The sequence below is a fragment of the Lygodium microphyllum genome, chromosome 22, assembly GCF_053477565.2.
Source record: "Lygodium microphyllum isolate KBCC chromosome 22, Lygodium_microphyllum_v1.1.10, whole genome shotgun sequence".
NCBI classification, from domain to species: domain Eukaryota; kingdom Viridiplantae; phylum Streptophyta; class Polypodiopsida; order Schizaeales; family Lygodiaceae; genus Lygodium; species Lygodium microphyllum.
In genome coordinates this window covers 64185763-64208681 of record NC_141156.1, presented here as the reverse complement: position 1 = coordinate 64208681, position 22919 = coordinate 64185763, and the positions used below count along the sequence as shown (strand labels likewise).

The 22919-nt window shown below is 40.2% G+C and overlaps 1 protein-coding gene across 6 annotated transcripts in view; it reads left to right on the top strand.

The window, feature by feature from the left end:
- Nucleotides 1-18295: 18295 nt before the first annotated feature.
- Nucleotides 18296-22919, top strand: part of LOC148017235 (uncharacterized) — a 56927-nt gene continuing 52303 nt past the window's right edge. The window contains exon 1 of one of the 6 annotated variants that reach the window (XM_087663231.1): nt 18296-18445. In XM_087663231.1, the coding sequence (XP_087519357.1) occupies nt 18411-18445 (35 nt within the window). In that variant the 5' untranslated portion in view covers nt 18296-18410. Of the gene's footprint in view, nt 18446-18465; nt 18484-22919 lie in introns of those variants that run through there. The other 5 variants (XM_087663233.1, XM_087663232.1, XM_087663234.1 and 2 more) reach the window with 5 other exon arrangements.

Here is a 22919-nt window from a genome sequence, read left to right as displayed (position 1 = left end):
ACACACATGTATTGCATGCCACCTTGCCCTCTACACTTAGGACTTATAGTTGGACACCTATAGATCCATATTGAGATTAATTAGGGACCCCTTCCAATGATTCATAAGATGTCCTAGGCATCAATACCCTTAGCTTTGTGCTTCTTGGATTCAAAACTTTGAGACCTTGTATGTCAAACCACCCATGTATGCTGTCAAACCTGGGATAAGGGTGGAGCATCCAAGTGTAAACTTGAGCTTTTCCATTCAATCCTTGAGTATCAAAAAGACCCCTTGAGGTTTCAATCATTTTTGAATGTCAATCTTTCTCAAATATCATTGGAAGAGGATTTTTTATTGAGAGGAACATCCTACCAACCATTAGAAGAATCTTGCCTTGCTATGACTCACATGATTCAAGAGGCGGACTTATTTTGAAAAAGTATGCTTAAGGCATCTGGGATAAGGGTGGAGCATCCAAGTGTAAGCTTGAGCTTTTCCATTCAATCCTTGAGCATCAAAAAGACATCTTGAGGTTTCAATCATTTTTGAATGTCAATCTTTCTCAAATATCACTTATTTTGAAAAAGTATGCTTAAGGCATATATTAGTAAATAGCCACAAGAGGATGTCTCCTCATCTCTATACCCAATAGAACCACCCCTTTTATGTGATAGATTAGAACTCCCTTGGCCCTTATCAACACCCACCACTATAGGATCCCTTCTCCTAATCACATTTCACTTAGGCAACTAATGAGCATTATAATATATATGAGCATAATCACCTAAAACACAACTCACAAGTTAGCCACACTTGTCATACCCTTAATCACACACATACAAATAGGATCTTTCCATTCCTCGTGTAGTAAAACCATCAATCTAAGGTATCACACCTAGAGCATAACAAGCCATCCCAAAACCCTACCTTAAAGCTTAACTAAAAGGATTCCCAAACAATTGACTTGAGTGCTCTATGAGTTGAGATTGATTGTAACTCTCTAACATCAAGAGTAGACATTCAACTGGGATTGCTCAAGGACAATCAATGAACCCCAATCCCTTACCTAGAATTGTAATAGTCAAACATGCTCACAATGTCCTAGATCTATCAAACTAGCCAAGACTACAAGCAATATTCTAAACCATGAACTACCTTGCAATTGAAGACCTATTGAGGATACATGCACCCATTTAGGAATTCTATAAGGGATGCATATAACTTTTTGCTTAGTTCCCTAGAACTTTCCACAATCCATGATCAAGGTAGCAAGATCAAAGAAGAGAAGAGAGCTAGTTATCTTCCCCCTGCATCGTAGGAAGTAGGGCCAAACACACTCTACAATATCTCATAGGAGCATAACAATGCCACTTCCACATGTGAGAGATGCCCATCAATAGACTCCAATTCAAAGGATGAAATTCATGAGCACATAGCACACCCTCACCAAGTTATAGAGTGAGTGAACCCTGAGGAGCATCAAAAGCTTAAAGCTGACCGTAATATCTTATGCCTAATTTGGGATTGTCGAGCACATTGTCTATATTAAAGACATATTAACAAGTGTGGAAGGGACTCGATCAAGAACAAGAATCTCCTATTATTTGAAATCATAAGGAAGAACTTAATGCATCAAAAGAACCGAGTGACTTTGTTAGAGAGCCTCACTTGGAGCCATAGTGCCTTAGATACACCCTCTTTAGTCCATCACCTTACACTTAGCTACATGCTAATGCACAACCACAAAATCCTAGGCCATGTTCACATCTTCAACATCACAGTGAATCATGCCCCATCACCTCAACTAGCCACACTAGACCTTAGAGAACTTGCATTGCATTTAGGACCCACCCCATTGCTAGATTGAAGGAGCCAAGGAGGCCATCTTGAATTGAGGAAATGTTGTGCTTAGAAGTAAAGAAAGAAATGACAAAGCATTCTGCTAAAAAATTTCTTGTGCAAGATAGACATATTACTTATTGGAAAGTGGAAAGCCATATTGCAAGTTAACCTTAGGGCACTTGAATTGTAATTGAAACCATTGGACCTATGGCTATAACATAGAATAGACAAGGGAAATCATGGCCAAATTGTGGTTCATTAGTAAGAAAATGACAAAACCACACTGAAACAAGCATAATTACATGAGGAAATAACACATCACCAAGAAAAATTGAGAAAAGGTAGGACAAGATTATGGAAATCCCTAGAGGAGTGGATTAGCAAGTAAACAAAATGTAAGCAAACTTAATCAGCTTGAGCAAAACTCAAAGGGATCCCAACTAGTTGAGTAAATAGAACAAGGGCTTAGAATATTCAAGAACTGCAAGGGAACCCCATATCCAAGTGTTTTTTTTTTTAAATACACCTTAGGACTTAAAACAGTTTTGCTAGCCATCGAGGGTGAGTAGGCCACACAAGAATACTTCAACACCTTATTTAGACTACACTTAGTTTGAACAATATACAATCCTCTCAGAAGACAAATGTATCTTGTAAAGATGACAAGTGAGAACTGTAACCTTGAATACTCTCCGAGTGTAGCATTGCATGGATGAGCCATGATTTTAAGAGAATAGCCATATCCATAAGTGCAACTAATGATTTAATGGCTCACATTCAAGTGGTCACATTTAAAAAGTCTTAGATTGAGAAGACAAAGAACTAATACCACCTTCCTATCTTAGGATCAAACTAATAGCAAAAAGATGGCATACCAATGATGCTCTCATCAATGAAGGAGATAAATTCAATATATTAACCTATGAAGCTTGCATAAAGATTAGTCAATCAAACCTTACTCCAATAGATGCAATTCTAAATCCCAACAAAGGAAGACTATGTTCTTTCCTAGGTAAATGTAGGATCCTCACCACCGTAGAAATAAAAAGCTTAATCATCTCATACCATATGCTTCCAAAATATGACAATGTGGGAAAGGATGTCTTCCTTGATAGAGCTTTCCAACTAGCAACAAAATGCAAGGTTGACTATGTAACAAATGCATTCGAGACTCCCAAATATGAGGATAATCATGACCTTCAACAAGGGTCCTCTCATCAAATCTCAAGAGAAAGGAACGGAGCAAACCTCTAACTTATAAGAGATACCTATTGAGGGAAGTAAGGAAATTCTTGAATTACTTTGAGTGCACAACAAAGAGAGAAAACCAATTAGCATGGTCACTTCCAAACAAAAGATCCAATGAATGATGCCAAAAATACAAGCTAGATCTCCAAAACCACTACCACCAAGCAACAACAAATTGATAGAAAATAGTAGAAAAAAACCCAAAGCTTAAAGACAAAGACATCAACATTACGGTGTGGCTACTATTCCAAAAAATTAGGCTCCTTCTTCGTGCTTGCTTGCACGTTGCATGTTGCTGCACTTAACATTATTCCCCTCCTAGACGAGAGTGCTAGTCCCATGGCACTCTCGGCCGTAGGTGGCATGCTTCAACTTGCACCAAAGATGTGGATGCTAGGGACCGTTGTGTGTTGTCCTTGGAAGAGTCCTTCAAGTCGCTGATAGTGTAGAAGCTCCTTGTTGTAAGGTAAGTTCTAGTTGGAGTGGTGATAGGTGACCCGGTTGCTAAAGTTGGTGGTATTCTTGGGATTCTCTTGGTGGGTTTTGATGGCGATTAATCTCTTGGTAAATTTACATGGTGAATCAAAGGGTAGTAGGTTGAGGATGTAAGAACTTGAAAAGAAGTTGACGGCACATTACTCCTTGGAATCTTTAGTACTTGCACTTGAAAAACTTCTCATGCAGTCTCTCACTAAGGGATAGTACTAGTCTTCTTCTCATGCATAGGGTTGGTAGCACATGCAATGAAGGGTTCCAAAGTTCTTCATGCATGCTCAAGGGTAAAATGCATGAAATCATTGGTTATGGTTCCCTAAATCACCTTCTCATCATGCTATACAAAAACTCAAATTACCTCTCAACAAGGAAGTTCCAAACCCAAAAAAAAAAACCTAAACCAAAAGATAAATCAATGAGGCTAGTAACATTGATTAAAACACCTAAGGATAGGCAAACCTTAACCAACCAAGGGAAAACCCTAGAGCAAACTATTGAGCAAGGGCAACCACTAACATCAATGGATAAAGCTTTTAACATAAGATAAATAAGTAAAAAGTTGAACCCTCTAAATTGAGAGATAATTGAATTGTTACAAACTAGTAAAATAGATTAGCATAACCTAGACTTAGGAGGAGATAGGGAAAAAAAAACAAGGCTAATGATGGGTAGCCAGGTGATCCAACTATCAAACCAATTGAGGATCCCAAATCTCCTAAGTCTACATCTTCTTTGTCCAAGAGAAAGAAGAGAAAGAAAGGAAAATAGCAATACTTGCAAGTGACTGTGTAGAAGTCATCAAAATAGAGCCCATGGATAAAAGTGAGAAGTTGGTAAACTTGTCACAAAATCAATCTACAAATATTGCCACATCCACATCTCCAAAAAATGATAAGCTTATGGATACTTCCAAGGGTTACAAGGATTCCAAGAAACAATTACTTTCAATTAGTATTGAAAAAGCTTGGTCCATTGGTAACGAAGTTCGTAATGCCTAATCAAGAGTGGAACTGAAACATCACAATCATTAGTTGCAACTAACCTTGTCACATTTCATGAGAAACAAGCCTTGATACTTATAGTATATCAAGATAAGAATGCAAATCTCAAAAGTATAAGTAATCCAACTCTCAATCACTCATGCTCATCTTGACCTAACCTCCATCGAAACTAGTCTAAATCAACAATTAGAGCTATGAAAGAAATGCCATAAAGTGTCTTATGAAATTGAATGCAAGGCTAAGACTATTTGCACATGTCCATATCCATGCTGACATGGGCAAGTTACCTAAGGAACACAAGGAATAATTGGCACAACTGTTAATGCAAGAGGAGAAAGAACATCTCAGTGAACACAATGGCAAGCTTCTAGATGATATTATAGGACAATATCAGGTATTGAAGTCAAAGAGTACTGAGAACTTCCACATTCCATGAAGTACTGTGGTAAGAAATCTTGGTCAAAATAGAAGAGATAAAACAATACTTACCCTTGGTAGTAAAGCTACCATGACTCCTCAATGTCTGTGTTACACTCAAGTATTATTGAGCTAAATGCATAATAGTCAAGACATTGAATGGGCTTTCAAAAGCTACAAGTTTCTTTGGCAACAATCTCTCACCTTGTCTTCTCAACACTCTACTCTAAGTAACCATCCATCCTTCTCTCTATCGCAAGAAAGCAAGAATACAAGACTAGCTTTGAATATAATCTAATGTTGTCTCTCCTTCACATCCACCACCAAGTATGCCAACGATGAGAGAAGACAATAGAGAAGAAGAAGAAGAGAAAGAAAATAGAGAAGAGTTTCACCATGTCAAATTACTCACTCTCTCATAATCTCGCAACCTCACACACAACTCCAAACTCAAACCTCTTACATGGATGGGAAGAATAAGAAGAAAATCAAGAAGAGATATAGAGCTTCATTCTCCCTCACTCACTCACTCAACACACCTCTCACTCTCTCCCTCCCTCATTCTCAACAATGGAGACAAGAAGATAGAACAAAAGAAGTGAATAGAAAGCTTTACTAGTTGCACTAGTAAAGCTTCCATAGCATGGATGCATCAAAAGGGTAAATACAATTGAGATATTCCATCCTTATATAGGCCAACATTGAGCCAAAATTAGGGTTAGGTTTAGGTCTCTTATCTAGGTTAGCACCCAATTTGTGTTTTAGGGTTTGTACTACTTTTACATTTTAGGATCTACACCCTTAAGAAATAGGGTTTACATCCATATGAATTAGAGCTTGCATCCTCTTTTGGACATCCTACCCACTTTGTAGAGTCTAGGCACCTTGAAGCATGCTTCAACCTTAATCTAATTAGACCTAGCCTATTCTTTATTTATTATAAATACATGTGTGCAATCCATACAATAGTTGTGGATGTGACAAATATAGCGACGAGAGATAATACAATGTCCATGAGTGTTGTGAGTAGAGCTAAGTAAATTGTATTCTCATACCTTGAAAGCCTTGAGCCGATGCTCTGCACCACAAAGTCCAAATTCTTCAACTTCCGAATTAGCACGTCAAGAGTATCCTCTCACATGCCACCCTCTTGTCACCTCTCGCACAAGGTACAAATTGAAATTGAGAGGGAAGGCCCTGAAGACTCCTCGCACCCACCTTTTTATAGTTTTTCATCCACACTCACGCACACGTTGTGGTTTAAGCTTTTGGCTAAAAAACTAAGGCTTTTTTGACGTATTGCCTTTAAGGCTATACTTTAAGCCTTCTCTACGTTTTGAAAACGCTGTCAACATCGCGTTCAATTCGCCATATGTCTTCAACAATCCGCAGTCATATTGCGTGTTGAACCTGTCGTCACAATCGACAGTCGTCATCTTGTCAAGATTGGAATTTGGGAGTCAATGAGGCCACCACCTGTACCTGCAATTAACGACGGCCATTGCCTGCATATGATTATATTGCCATCCTGCTCCATTGTCGCTATCATTCTTCAGAATATTTCGATGAGCGTCTTCACTTCATGGGCCGTTCTGTCTGCTCGCCGTTAGCAATAATTGCCATTACATCCATTAATCCGCAGTTGCCATCCAGCACTAAGCCGTCACATTAGCCAATGTTTATGTATGTATTATCATTGTCACGAGCCTCCACCAGATCGAGCTTTCCTTCGATTAAACTCACGAGCATGCCAATAAGCATGATCCACCTCTCTTGCATGACCATTGAAACTCCCGATTAAGAAGCTTTGGACCACAATGGCGACATCCTGCCAACGTCCTCTGCAGATCCGACTCCTTCGTCCTCAATAACCAGGATATATATCATAAGCTTCAATCCTTCGTCCCCCCAGAAGTATGGAAGTAGTTGCCGAATCTGCGCTGTCGTCTGTCACCTTGATAACCTTCTCAGCATTATGTCGCCAATCCATTTCAAATTATTATCCTCCTATCCAAAATTAACAACTGTATCATCCATGCTTTTCTGGTCTGAAAGATGAGATGAGAGCCTTTTGTTTTTGAAATTGTCAACATGCCATCAGGAATACGCAATAAATATTTCCTTCTACTCAAGCATTGATGATCTCATTTCCAATTGCTCAGAAGATTTTGTTGGTATTACCATCAACACTCTTCTTTCTTGAATTCAATAAGAAAGAAGAATTCAATACATCTTGCTCTCATAACTCCAAACCCTTACACCTTACGTCCTCCAAAGGGTCTTGAGAGGAGTTTGATCCATAGTTTACTTGCTTTTAGATAACTTAGTGTAGCAGTTAGTGGTAATATTTTCACTCCAAGAAAAGGCTTGACATTGACCCTTGTTGTCAAGTTATCACTATCTAAAGAAACCTCACTTCTGGATGGCATAATCCCATGGAACTCCATTTCTACTTCTCTTCCCTTGAGTCTTCAAAGACCAACATTTCCCATATGTACTTGGTTTCATTTATGCAATGTGCCCTAGCAAGAATATGCTTTGAAATAGAACTTCGTGCTCAACAACTCATGATTCAAGAAATATACAATGTCGGATCCATGATATGCAACCATTCAATCGATGCTACACACAAAAATATGTATGCACTGAAGAGCGTGCCTAGCCTATCTATATGGGATCGTGCATCATGCAAAGTGCAAACAAAATTCCTTGATTATTTTAATCCTTAGCCTCACACTCTTAATGCTCAGCAGGAAGAAAAGATATCAAACTCCACTCCACCCATCCAACTCTCACAATCTCTCAAGAAATGATGGCCCTCAAGATGTTGACCAGATAAGAACAATCCATCTCACAATTGGCGGCATCCTTCATGACCCTCTAACTCACCCAACCACCTGACACACTCAACCAGAGGTTCCTAATTTTGTGATGAACATCCCAAATATTGTGCATGCAAGAAATTTGTGTGCTCAATGATAAGTGCTCTCGCATGTGTGCATGCAACTAGGACTTACTGCATATAGTTGCAGCAAGCCTCATGCCATGCAAGTGCTCAATGATGGTGCAAAATGTGCATAAACCCAACCCATGGCATGGAAGTATTTGATAAGAACATGAGATGACCCCCGAGTGTAGTGCATCAAATAGGTGCATCGTGAAGTGCTCGTGAATCCATAATCCTCGTGATGTGCAAGAATCTTAGTAAGAAAACATGCCTTGTTCTACAATGTTCGGTAGCTATTAGCAAACTCTAGCATCAACCTGTCCAAAAAAAATACCAAGCTCGACCAAGGCTATCTATTGGAGTAAAAGGCCTCTGGCCTTCCCATGTACACTATGACCACCCATTCTTTATTCATATATAATACGATAGTGCAATAAGGCTGTCAGTCAGTTGGACAGCATCTACATTATGTGTGCTCTTCTCTCCTGCATATTCATCCTCTTCTCATTATCCACTGCCATTGCATCCCCTTCAACTGGTATCAGAGTTTGATCGTGGACCTTGGCCCGGCATTACTTCAGCTTGGATTGAAGACCTAGAGCTTGGAGCTTCAATGCCAACCATGGCTTCTTCCCCCCGAGGTAAGATTTCATATCCCGCCTCTCCCTGACCCTCATAGGCTCTTTGTAGTTGTTCCTTGGTTTCATTGGGCACCTGGTATGCCCCCATTTGCCCCCTTATCCTCAACGTAACTAGTAGGCCCCATAGTAGCAGCTCACATTTTTTTGTGCATGTTTCAAAATCTGGCTCAAAAATCCCATTTTTTCTCATATCTTAGGCATCCGGAACAAGATTTAGGCAAAGTAAGAATTTAACTTGGGGTTTTGGCACACTCCGGATACAATGGTGATATCAAATCTACCAAATTCTGATCACAAAATTTTTTGTAACAGATCTGAATTGATTTACAACAAGAAATTGCTCTTAGCTATGTGATGCTCCCTCGAGGCTTGGTATTTGATGCCCAAATGCTTTGGGGATGTTTACCTAATGTTTTGAGATGCTTTGGGACTTGGTTTGAGCTTCCATAGCTCGATTTATGCAGGGACTTACTGATGTACATTGTTTAGGCAGCAAGATTTTATCAGGGACGGCTTATGGATAATGTTCTTTGTTGACATTCGGATGTCCTGTTGGATGTATTGATGCTTATCATCATGGTTTATGCCCGGATATGCTATTTGAGAGCTATTGAGCCTTGATTTGGATGCAGACACTTCGTTGTTGGTTGGGATTTATGCTACCTTGGTTGATAGGTTATTTTACCTCCTGTTTGGTTATGCCTATGGTCTACGAGTGCTCCCGACTACTCGGGATGATATGCTGATGTATTTGGATGATGCCACTTTGATGTTTATGCTCTCGGATGCTTCTTTAGAAAAGACTAGAGCTCAATTCTTGGTTCACTGTCATTTTCTTTGCAGCTGGCATTTCACTTGACAAGGTTTATGCCCTGTGCTACCCATTATGGGACTAATGTCTGATGTGGATGCTTTTGGGTTCAGCTGCAATATGGTAGATATTTGGGCTTAAATCGACTTTCATTTGAGAATTTTGTGGAGCAGTTTGCATTTGGTTGGCTTATCACTTACACAGCTTGGATACTATTTGGCCCTTAATGCCTCGATTATGGATCTTGGATTTAATGCCTCGATTATGGATCTTGGATTTACTTGGATGCAAATACATGTTTGAGCAATGCTTGCTCCATTGTCTTGGCAGTTGGTTATTGAGCTTTCATTGCTCATTGATTCTTGGTTCTTTGCGGGTTACTCCTTGATCAGTGGACTTCTTGATAGTGCTTGTGTTAGCAATTATGGCTTTGTTGCTTCTATGTTGCCTAGCTTCTATGCTTGTTGGGTTGCTTTTGCCCATACAGGTCAGAGAGCAGTTGCTCTTGATGCTTACCCGGCTATACACTGTCTACTATCATGTACTTTACAGAGCCACTTATCTCAATGTTGTTGTACAGATACTTGGGCTTCTCCTGGAGCTTGACCATTGCAGGATCTTATGCCACTTACTGATCTTGCATTGACTTGGACACTACTATGTGGTCTGATGTACTACAGAGTCATGGTTGCCATTATGGTTATGAGCTGATTTCATGGTTGAATACTGTATGCTCTTTTGATAGATGTCTTAGCCTTTACACTATTGTGGTTGGTTATGTCATGCACTTAGCTACGAGTCTTTTTCATGTGGGAGCTTTTGCATCCCTGGTTGATGCTTCTATGCTTCCCTCTCCAGTGAGGATGGAAGAGTACTTGCAACATCATGCTTCTACCACTTATGCTTCTACTAATAGTTTTCTTGATGAGCAGGTTCCCTATGTTGGGACAACCCTCAACTCCTTGAGCTCCGTGGATGCTATGGATAGCCCTATTCATGATGACTTGGATTCCTTGTCGTCTTCTACATATTCTTCTTCTACAGATGTATGCTTCCATTGTGGGAAGCTTGGGCATGTTAAAAGAAAATGTTTCAGATGGATTAGCGAGCAGCAGAGACAGAGACGGACTCGACATGAGCAGAGAGTCAAAGATACAGGAGATGCAGCGGGTGTTACCACTGTTACTAGTGGTGAGGTACATGTTGTTACCCATGATGATGCAGTTGAGCATGTACTCCTATCATCTAGTTTTCCTACAACTTTCTTGCTTAGTGATATGGCCTACGCCTCAGATTGGCTATTGGATTCTATAGCATCTTGTCATGTTACTCCACATAGAGCATGGTTCTCTACTTACAGGGAGTTTGATGGATGCATTTCTTTGGGCCTTGAGTAGACTTATGCTATTCTCGGTATAGGGGACATACACCTAGCTTTGCCTAATGGGACTTCTCTTATGCTTAGGGATGTTTTACATGTTTCCATGCTTAATAAGATCTTGATTTCTATCAATCAGTTGCATAATGCAGGATGTACTATTTCTCTTTAGGATAGGTCATGGAAGATCTGTCGTGGTTGCTTGGTTTTGGCCAGAGGTTCTAGATTGGTTCTCATTACCCAGTTCATGTCTCTCATGTGGGAGATTCTATGGTTGCACTTATCCGGACACCGCATGCATTGTTATGGCATTATCGCCTAGGCCATATGCACCATAGAGAGATGGAGATCTTGTCTCGTTCAGACTCATTGTTGCCTCCTATGTCACTTATAAATCTTAATGCTTGCCTTGATTGTACTCTTGGTCCTTGCAGAGCCCCCTTGGCTTATGGCAATCGTACAAGGCATGCTCCTCTAGATCTTGTCCATTGTGTAGTATATGGATCTATGCCTTCCCAGTCACTTGGTGGAGCATCGTACTTTGTGACCTTTGTTGATTATGCTACCCGCCGTGCTTGGGCTTTTCCCTTGGTGCAAATTGAGGATGTTGCAGTTATGCTTAACAGGTTTATGGATTCTGCTGGTAGCAGGCCTAAGTGCTTGCTGATAGATTATGAGAGTCATGCTCTCTCTCCTAGCTTTCAGACCTCTTGTCAACAGTATGGCATTGATTTCTTGTGCCCACGGTATTATGGGATTGCTCATGGCATGTGCATGACCTTACAGGCAAAGGTTGCTTCTATGCTTACCACAGCTAGGTTGTCTTATGGCTTTTGGGTTGAGGCCCTTATGATGGTAGTCTATTTGGTTAACAAGACGTTGTGCTTGACCTTGGATGGTATTACATCCCATGAGGCATGGAGTGGCATGTAGCCCTCCTATGATTACTTGAGGATGTTTGGCTGCTAGGCATCTGTACGTATGCCACATGAGCCTATGTCATGTAGATATATCCTCCTTGGTTATGGAGATGGTGACTTTAAGGCATATAGATTATGGGATTTAGATGCCCAACAAGTCATACGCAGCCGTCATGTTGTCTTTTATGAGACGCAGACACCTCTCGGGCCTCTTGATGAGCGTTCAATACTCTTTATGGTTGATTTTACAGAAATTATAGTGCCATTACAGCAAGTTGTGTATGCTAAAAGTGAGGCACTTATTGGCCGAGATGGCATAGCTATGCATAACAATCAGGGTCAGGATGTTGGTGGTCAGTTGTTGCTAGACCCCTTGCAGGCTCATGAGAGCCGTTTTCTTATAGTTTTGCAGGCTGGACAGCCAGCCATATGTCAGTCTTCTGCTTCATTGAGGCCACATGTAGTCTTAAGACCCCGTTGGACGAGTGTCCAGGATGTTGGCTCTCTTTCAGTGATTGACTTTGGAGAGTTTGACTACTCTCTGCTGTCTTGTATGCATGACTCTGATGCTTTACAGCCATGCACTGATGAGTTGTGCTTGCTTCATGAGAAGCATTCTTGGATTGCTCCATTGTATGGAGCTGTGGGATCGCTTATCTCCTAGATGTCATGGACTTGGGGATACTTGACTCTTCAAGGTTCCCGACACTTATTGCATAGCTCGCTTTTCGATTGGGTGTTGGGTGAGATGTCATGATTCCTCACCTTGTTTTTTTCTTTTCTTTTCTTTGTTTTCACTCCCCATCCACATTGACCTTTTAGTGGAAGGTTGTTGGGGTAAAAGGCCTCTAGGCCTACCCGTGTACACTATGACTGCCCATTCTTTATTCATATATAATATGATAGTGCAATAAGGCTGTCAATTCAGTTGGACAACACCTACATTATGTGTGCTCTTCTCTCCCGCATCTTCCTCTTCTCCTTCTCCACTACTATTGCATTCCCTTCACTATCAAGTTTCCACACTCAACAAATCAAACAAAATGATAGAAACAAATTCTAAGCTAGATAAACACAATAAATCCAATTACGAAATGACAAAAAAATAGTCATGCAGACAACTAGGCTAACAGAAACCAAGCCTAACTACAGTTTGACTAGGGGTTTTCAGTTTTCAGAAAAACACTTGACAACGGGTATACACTTACTAGAGGAATGTGCTAATCTTATGTATTGTGCACAAGACATATGATGCTGTAACTTTGGGGGATGGGTCGCTTGAAGTATTGTCCCACACTTGAGGATCCAAAATTGTGAATAGATTATGGTGTAAATATATTGTTCATGCATCTATGTACATAGACTAATACATAGTTAGAAGACTACTTCATGGGGTCTACTAATTATGAGGATTGATATAACAAGGAATCTTGAACTGATGAAGATTGAAAAAATTATCATTGATGAAGAAAAAGGGTAATTGAAGAAGATCATAGTGAATGCCTAAAAGGTAGGATGAGAACAAAAGTTGGAGTCCAATCCAAGTAGCTCTTGAAGCACATGGCTCTCGGTTAGATCAACCACATAACTAGATGAATTAAATGAGGGGATGAAAAGTGTAAGTGACTCAAGAAGACAGGTCTAAGCCAAGTTTAAGGCAAGTTGAGACTCCCTAGGTAAGGATGGGTGCACTAGTGCACGCGCACTTGAGTGCACTATGCAAGCACATTACACTTTAGTGCAATAGTGCACAATGGTTAATGTAAAAGGATAGGGCTAATACACAAAGGTATGTGCACTTGAGTACTACACTATGGTTAGTGTGTAAGGATGGGGTCAATGCACTAAGATACATTGTACTAGCATAGTGTACTAGGGTATAGTGCACAATGGTGTGCAAGAGTAGTGCAAGGGGTTTGTGTGGCATTGTTTGATGTGGGGGATTAAGTGTCAGGCCTAAGCTACTAGGGTTCACAAAATATGATTTTACATATGAGAGAAAAATGAAATTTTAGACATGAGAAGTATGCAAGAGAGAAATCACATTTTATCTTGTATTGCTTGCAAAGAACCTTTGCTTCAATCTCTTCACTAACACTTTCAAACTTACAACATTGTGTCCAAGATGGAAGCTTAGCCAAATAAAACTTTTGAGATGATAGCTCGAACCTTTGCTTCAATCTCTATACAACTTCACTAATAGTTTCAAACTTACAACACTGTGTCCAAGATGGAAGCTCAATCAAATAACACTTCTAAGATGATATCTCAAACCTAAACACTTCAACCAAAAGCTCTTGGTGAATGTGATATATCAATCTCTACATAAACAATGCAAGTAGGACCTCAAAATAGCCTTGATATAACCCTATGACACATTTGAATCCAAGAAGCCCAAGGAACACTATCACTGTATTCCCTGAGAAAAAGCTTCAAAATTATTGTAATTTTAGCATCCAATACTTGCATCAATTCATTTATAGCAATAGGCGAAGAGAGATCCAAATCTATCCACCAAAACCCTCTTTTTGAGTACTCAATATGTAAGAGCTAGCACCCGAATCAAGGCAAAACTCCCTATGCTAGCTATGAAAAGTAATGATTAGCCTATTTACTTTGCTCAAATCTATCCAAAGTAGTCCAAAGACACTCATAACTATCCTTTTTCATGCATCCATAAGCATCATCAAGACTTTTCTCATGATTTTCAATCATACTCTACCTTCTCATATTTTCCCAAGGTCAAAAAGCATGTAATTCTAGTAAAAAGCATTAGTAGGTAAGGTGCCCTATAGCAACTTGCAAATCATGAGAAATCATGAAGAAAAGTCCTAGCCCATTGATATGTCAAAATCCCACTTACATCTTATCCTTGACCACTTAAATTGGCACTTGACTACCTGCAAAAGGTCCTAAACACTTAGCATCCACTTATGGCCATGAAATTCTGGTAGAAATAGACATCATGTAAGATTTCAACATGCAGAAGTGTCACAACAGTTACCCCCTCTAAACCCACACATCCTCTAGCATCATATACCACCTTGTCTTACTCTTCTGCAAGCTCAAGGTCTTCCACATCTTCCACAAAACCATCATCGTCATCCTCTTCAATGTTTTCCTGCATAGACTCTTTGTTAAGCTCCTCTTTCTCATAGGTTTTTGATTCCCTTCTCTTGAACAACTTGATCCTCTTCCCCTACAATAGGTACCTTCAAATCCATCCCATCCAATTCACATAGGGCACATGTGGCATTATCATAAGCTCACTTCAAAACATATGGTTCAAGCCATCTTTTGGAAACCTTTCCAATGGTACTGTGCTAATTATCAAGAATGCTATCATACACTAGTACCTATTCACCTTAATGGCTCTCGATCTCAATCTATGTCTTCTTTCAAACCTCTCTTTGTTGTGAAGTCTAGCTTCCTTTAGTCTTTGCATTGCAATATCTATGTCTTTAGATATTCTTTCTAACTAGAAAATTCTAAGAGCTAGTTCTTTCCTACTCATGATTTCCTCCCATGGCAAAACACTCCATGTAGTAGCAAATATTTATATAGGAATATTTGGCTTTTGTGAAGCAAACATGAATCACAAGTTAGGTGGATCTTCATGCTCCAAGCCATAGTAATTTTGTCTAAGGCTACAAAATCAAAAGAGGCAATGCAACAATTGGATGTATTCAACTAGAGACAAGGAGCTACTAGCTTACATAGATAGAGATGGGGTGTTGAGTAACATTGGATGCATGACTTAGTTGTACTATCTTTAAGGCTATGTGCACCATTACTTCTGGTGGTGCTCTAACTTCTAACTATTCTTATGGGGTTGCACCATAGCTTTAGGATGGCTGGCATGTATCCTATAGTAGCATATGTGTAATTTGATTAGCCCATAATGAATAAGGAAGCAAATGCAACCATTCTCATACTTTGCCTTTGCATGTCTTTGCCAAAGCTTTAACAATGGAAGGATATCATCTTTCACCTTTAGCATTTCCTTCTAGGTTATATAGTGATGTCAATACCAATTTAATCCCCAATCTAGAGAAAAAGGCTTTAGCTTTATCAACATCAAGCTCTCCTCTATATGCATTGACTTTCCCAACCATACAAACTTGCAAAATACATCCTCTAGAAGAAACATACAAATTGCACTAGTTGTTTTTGTTCTCAATGCATGGCCTTCAACTTGATTAGTTAGGTCCTCTCGTTCAACTATGTATTTCATCTACTGCAAACCTATAGGCATAGTCTCAAGATAAAAAACCCACTTATAATTCATGAAAAGAGGATACATAGGATGCAAACCATCTATGTGCCTCATTGAAGAGTATATCTAGCACTTGGGGAATTCACTATATGTATACCCTCTATATCACGTGCGTTCAAGGCATATTTATAAATATCCATATCTATGAAATTTTCCTTAATAAAACATAACCCTTTTCTATTCAATCTGTAAGTGACCCCTTTATATGGGACCCTGTTGTACGTAAAAAATGTGTAAAAATGATATTTTTAAAATCCCATATGTTGAACCCATGTGATACATACATACATTTGTGACCGATCTCCTCAGGAACTAGCACGTCCTATAAGGCTTCACAAATTGAGATACATCACTACACATAGCCCTCCACCAATAACACTGAATTTTTCCTTAATAAAACATAACCCTTTTCTATTCAATCTGCAAGTAACCCCTTTGTATGGGATCCTTTTGTACGTAAAAAATATGTAAAAATGGTATTTTAAAATTTCCATATGCTGAACCCATGTGATACATACATACATTTGACTGATCTCCTCGGGAACTAGCACATCCTGTAAGACTTCACAAATTGAGATATATCACTACACATAGTACTCCACCAATAACACTTCTTGATCTTCTCAAAAGTTGCACTTACATCCCTATGACCAACCCATAAGCTTTCATGAAAGTCCTTCATAACTTGCACTTTCATATCCCTATCACAAAACTACCCATAGTGGGGAACCTCTCTTATTCTTGAGATGCTTCCATAAAAAACCATTCTTTAAGAAATAACAATATGCTTTTCTTCTGATTCTTGTAATTTGTATATTTGTCCATTTATCTCCTTTACCCAAAGTGCACAAATACTAGCTAATCGGTAACCATTCACCATCATACAATTCTTTTGAAAGATCTCTACTAAAGATAATAACACTCATGATAAACTAAAGTTGTTGAAATTTTAACCTCATTATCATCTACTAACAAACTCTCTTCATCCTCATATCTAGCTCTGGATAACATGTGACTTGATTTTTTTCCCTACAATTGTCCAAAACTCTGTTTTCATTGATGCAATCCATCTTAGCATATCTATGTTTGGAGTTGAACAATCGATAATTGCCCCTAGGAGAGGCAAATAATCTGTCTCCACACTTTAGGGCTATCACAACTCCCCATGTCTCTCTCTTTATTTGTGGATATCTTCTATGTCTCTCATTTAATACCTTTGCTCGAAACTTCAATGCATACATGCTACCCTCATCATCATCATGTCCAAGCTCATACGATACCAATTGGACTAGTATCAACAATAATGATAATATGTCTTCCACCTTTGTAATTTGATTGCCTTAGAGTAGGCATAGTCGTCAATAATTTTTAAATTTTCTCATCACCTCCTTGTGGTTCCTATCCCGATAGAATTTCTATCCCTCGCACAACTGGTACAATTCATCATCAATATACGAAAAGTGAGGTATCCAAATCAAGCAAACCACACAAACACCTAAAAACCTTCTCACTTCAAATACAAAAGACTCCTCAAACTTCTCTATGGCATCCACTTTTACTAGGGATGGTCTTTTTCTACAAGGCCCACACATATGACCAACTATCAATACTTTGTTCACTCCAAAAACTAACTTTTGACCCAAAAGTATCATTTTTACTTCTTCATGCCTAGTTAATATATTGTCATAATCAACCATGGGAGCAGATACAAACTTCGTGCATCCTTGGTCATCCACTTCCATATCCTTCTCTTCTTTTGTACACTCTTTGATGGGTACATCATCCAAGAAGGTCATAGTTAGATATGGGGTATAATCTTTGAGCGCTTTATTCATAACATTCATCATACGGGCCAAAGAGTTTGTAGCCCCTTGTGGCAAGGTACACATGCAAACTAAACCCAACGAAGTCTTCATTGTGGTAAGATCTCTGCTCTTGAGTGCCAATTGAAACTGGTCATAACTTGAATACAAATCTAGCAATGGGTATATGTCTCTCCCCACAAAAGCTTCAATAAATAGACGCCTAGGAATATTTAACACTTACGATTCCGCTTGGGACCCCCTGGGGACCCCGTCTAGGCCCCGGGGCAGCATTAGACCCGCTGTGACATAGTCCCTTGCTGAGCCCCTGATAAACTTGTAAATGCTTTCTACTTATGAATATGACGTGAAGCCCTCAAGATAGGCCCTTTGGTAAATCATGTGCCGTGTTATGTTTGATGTCACGTTCCGTGACGTGTTGGGGTGCCTCGTGACGTGTCGAGATGGCAAACTTATGGAATGGGTATAGTGCTGCCTCGGGGCCTAGACGGGGTCCCGAGCGGGTCTCTGAGGGTTGGACCATCACATCTTACGTGCAGATTTATTCTATAAGCTCTCTAGACTCTTTTGCTCTCTATATGTGACCAATCCTTAGCTCTTGTCTGACTAAGCCCTGGATAGTCCTGGCAATGGACGATCGCGATGGAACCAGTGCCCTTCACAGGCAAGCAAGCTTCTCTGCATCGTTTCCTTTCCTTTGAGGTTGTTTGAATCGGAATCTCCCACTTCAATACGGGGCAGCAGCCTCCCATTTGAGTAAAAGACGGGTGGCTGGAAAAACTTCGTGTTCACAGAGATTGATTGATGAATCCAGCGTGGTAGTGCACAAGATTTGATCATACTAGGGCTCGTTTGTTCATTCCAAATGCTGTTATTCGTCCATCCGTTAACCTTATTGTGCTTAATCGATCGTAGCAATGAAACTTGCTGTACTGAAGGAGCCGAGAAAGATTTCTTTTTAGTTATTCTATCGAGGTGAGATTTGGGTCCTTGTCAATGTCAAACTGAATTGTCCCAAAATATCTTGAATAGGAGACAGGTGATGTGTAGCTCTATTGTCACGTTCCACTTCATTGCACAACCGCATGGAAGCATGAGGTGGCCTTCTAGTAGAGTAGAGCCATCTAGAGTCATCTCGTAGCTATGGACCAAGCACTTATTCTAACAAGTCTCTAGGGATACTTGTGGATTCAAGTGCATCGATAATCCAATAGCCTAGTGAGACATCCCTTCCATTGTGGAGAAGGACAAGGACTGTGATGGCTGTAGCCTGTCTTGTAGCCACATTACCCACAAATCTTCTTGTGCTACAATGACTGCTTAAATTTGGGGAGATGGAACTGTTGCCACCACTTTGCCTCCCTTGAAGGGGGTTACCGAGTCTAGATAGGGTGGAGATTTGAGAAGGGATTTTGGGCAGTATGACCTTGGCCTTTGAATGAAACTCGTCATTAAAATGGCTTGCTAGTTGGCAACGCTAGAAAAACCTATTCTTCTTTGGAATATTCTACCAATCAGACTTAGTCTTGAATGAGAAGTGCTTGCTCGACTATTTGTGAACTTGGTCCAACAATCTTGCAAAACATAAGAGTTGGCTCTCAAACTCAGAGAAGATGGTGAGATTTTTGTTGTATGAAATCAAAGTATATAGGTGGTAGCTTATTGAAGAATAGAGTAACTTGGTCATCATCTAGCTTCTGAGAGCCAATTATGGCAAAGCGGGCAAGTATTTGCTGATGATCAGCCAATTTGACTTTCAAGTCATCCTTCTTATTTATTTTGAACTCTTGGAGCTCATGGTTAAGGTGGATGTGACAAACACAATCATGACTTGAATGGCAGGCGACGAAATGTGCTCAATCATGACTTGAATCCCAGGCAACTGAATGTTGTCAATGATTAAATGCAAGGTCAAAGTCTTATCATTGTAAGTGGAATTCAGGCATGAGAACTTGCATTAGCTGAACTATGACTGTTGTATTATGGTTTTTCTAGGACGAACCAGGTCAAACAAAGACAATTATGGATCATGTTAGGGTTCTTGTCCTTGAATGAGGTTCCATAGATCATGCGAATCCAACACATGCTGCCCTAGGTTAGACCATGTTGTATGATGCGATTGGTAAATTCAGTCTTATCACTAGTTGCATACTTTATTGTAGTGGTTGAGTGGGAAGAAGGGTGAGATGAAGGGGAAATGGGTGACAAAACTATAGAAGATGAGAGTGGGCACCACATGTGGCATGGAGGTGCTCATCATCTGCACTCTAGGGGGATGATTGGTGAAATGTTAGTGTAGTGGTGTGGAAGTGTATGACCAAGAGAGAGATAGAGTGAACATGGAGTGAAGAGAGAGAGAGAGAGAGAAGAATGCAGATCTGTAATATGAAGAATGCTGAGTAAGGAATACAGATATGTACATGGGCATAGTTCATATGTCCGTGTATTTCCACCTTGATGATGTCACCCTGATGTACACCTCGAAGTCTGTAGCAGGCAGCACAATCTCTGGCTTCAACTGAGCCCGAATCTGCAATCAGAATGATGCCAAAGTGTGCTAGAAATCGGCTATTTGTAGCAGATAGCAGAAAAAATACAGTAAAGGTAGCAGTCAGCCTGCCAAATCTGGCTGACTATACTAGAACTGGCTGACTGTTGTTGACATGCCAATCTAACATGGCTACTGACATGGCATTTGCTGACGTGGCTGCCTGTCCAGGGGATGGCCAGATAACCATATCTTTAATGTGAAAGAGGGATTTGCTTGAAAAAGGGAAGATGGCCCACTAAATATTGGTATATGTGCTGTTTGTGCTTTGTTTGGGAGGGGAATAACTACCACTATTGCACCTTCAACACCTAGCTCATAGCTAGGAGTTTTAATCTTTGCGGTTTGTGCCTGAAGGAATGGAACTTGTTGAATGCATAGGTATGCTATGTGATTGAGAAGTATTACGTTTCCTATCTCTAGAACCACTTTTTCTCATATTTCCATATTGGCATGGGTTTTGGTCTCCATGGTGACTTGTGCCCATAGCCTATATGTCATTGTGGGAGTAATTAATAACAACTAGTAGAATGTAAACCATATCACCTTGCATCAACTTCGGTGGAAGCCATTCTATCGCTATCAAACTGTGCTCTTTTAGTTAAGAGCTCTGAATTCTTGCTAGTGTTTAGCCCCTACATTTGTGCACCTCCCTCTTGGCTATAGGTTGGAGACGTGGGTTTTTATGTGGAAGGTAATGGAGGAGTATTATAAGGTGAATTCGTTGTAGAGCGATGACTTGCTTCTTTTGACTGCCTTTGTTCTCTCCATCTGAAGATTTCACAATCCTCTTCATGCAACATGGAATAGTAATCCTTGTGTTTGAGGTATTTTCTTTCATCCCCAGTTTACTTCCTTAGATTTTCTAAAGAGGGTGAAATTGGATTCCTAGGAGCAGGCTCTCAAGGGGAGTGCTTTGGTGAGGTTGGTTTGAAAGTGTTTTCATATTCTCTTGAATGCCAAGCTTTCCAAATTGATCTTGTTCTATTTGGTTGGCTTGATATTTCGTCACCATGGTCTAACCATAGTGCTTTTCAAGCTTGGTGGATGCTTGGATTTTGAATCATAGCTATAGATTCTTCATCTCTTGCTTTGATCTTGTTTTGAGCTTCATGAATTCACTCTATATCTTTGGTTCTTCTAGTGGCTTCTTTTGAGATTGGAGGTTTTGGCATGCTTCATTGATTTTTTTGGTGGTTGCTTTTTGGTGGCCTTTGGTGGTGATCATGGTGACCAATTAATGGTGGTGATGGGCATAGAGGATCACCAAGCTCTTTGGTGGTATGGTGGGTTCTATTTGGTTAATGGGTAAATTTTCCTTTCATTGAACCTTGATCCCTTGGATTTACTTGGATGGTGGTTTTGGATTACGAAGGGAAGTTGACATGGCTAGGTTGGACTAGTGCATAGCATGTTTGTCTATGTGAGTTGTGCATTCTTTATTCCAAAGCAATCCAAGCTTGTGGAAAGACCATGCAGCAAGGGCTGTAAGTGTGTAAAGTCCACCCTCCTGTGTGCCTGTCCAAAGAGCAGCTCTTGTAGATGCATGCTCCTGTTAAGAGATATGGTCATCTGGTCATCCCCTAGACAGGGATGTGTCTCTCCATGCAATAGTTTGATAAGCCTCTATAGTCATCACATTTATTGTAGGATGCCACGTCAATAGTTGGATACGTCAACAAGTCGCTACATGGCAGTTGTGCAGTTGGATAGTTTTCTGTACAGTTTACAGCCAACATGTACTAGTTTTTTGGCCTATTTATTATGGATTTCAAGCACACTTTTAGTCATATTTGATTGCAAATTTCAGGCTCAGTTTGGGGCGGAGATTGTGCTGATTACTCTACAGACTTCGAGGTGTACAATAGGGTGACATCTTTGAGGTGGAGATACACAGACATACGAACTGCGGCCGTGTACATATCCGTACTCCTTATTCAACATTCTTCATATTGCAAATTTGCGTTCTTTTGTCTCTTTCTCTCTCCTCTCTCCGTGTTCGCTCTATCTCTCAGTCTCGATCATACGCTTTTGCACTGTTGCACTCTGATATGGTATCAGAGTAGCGCAAAGATTGATTGATTGTGGGCAGACTTGAAGAGGAGTTTTTAGTGTGAAGGGCGCATTTTTAACATTTGAGGGCGAGGGGGAGGGCTACACATCAAAACAAGGTTGAGGCGAGTGTGGGTGTGTGGGAAAGGAGCAAAGTTGCTGATTTTGTTGCAGATTTTTGTTGTACAAGGAGGAAGGTTGTATTTTGAGCCTTTGATTGCAGATTTTACCTTTTAATCACCTCTAATGGGTGAAGAAGGTGCGAGTCGAGCACAGAAGGGTCCTAACAGGTTGCATTTTTACAGTCAGAGGGGGCTCCTTTGTGTTTTTGCAGGCATTTCAAGTGAAGATGTCTTTTGAGGCCGACATGGAGTTTAAGGCGATTATGGATCGGGAGGTGCCCCCGTCCTACTGGCTCTTCCATCGGATCAAAAGCTTGATGGTGAGAACTACCACATCTGGTGTGTTATGATGCTTGCCATCTTGGAGTCCTATGATTTGGGAGAACTTGTTATGGAGGCCATTGACCATTCTACAT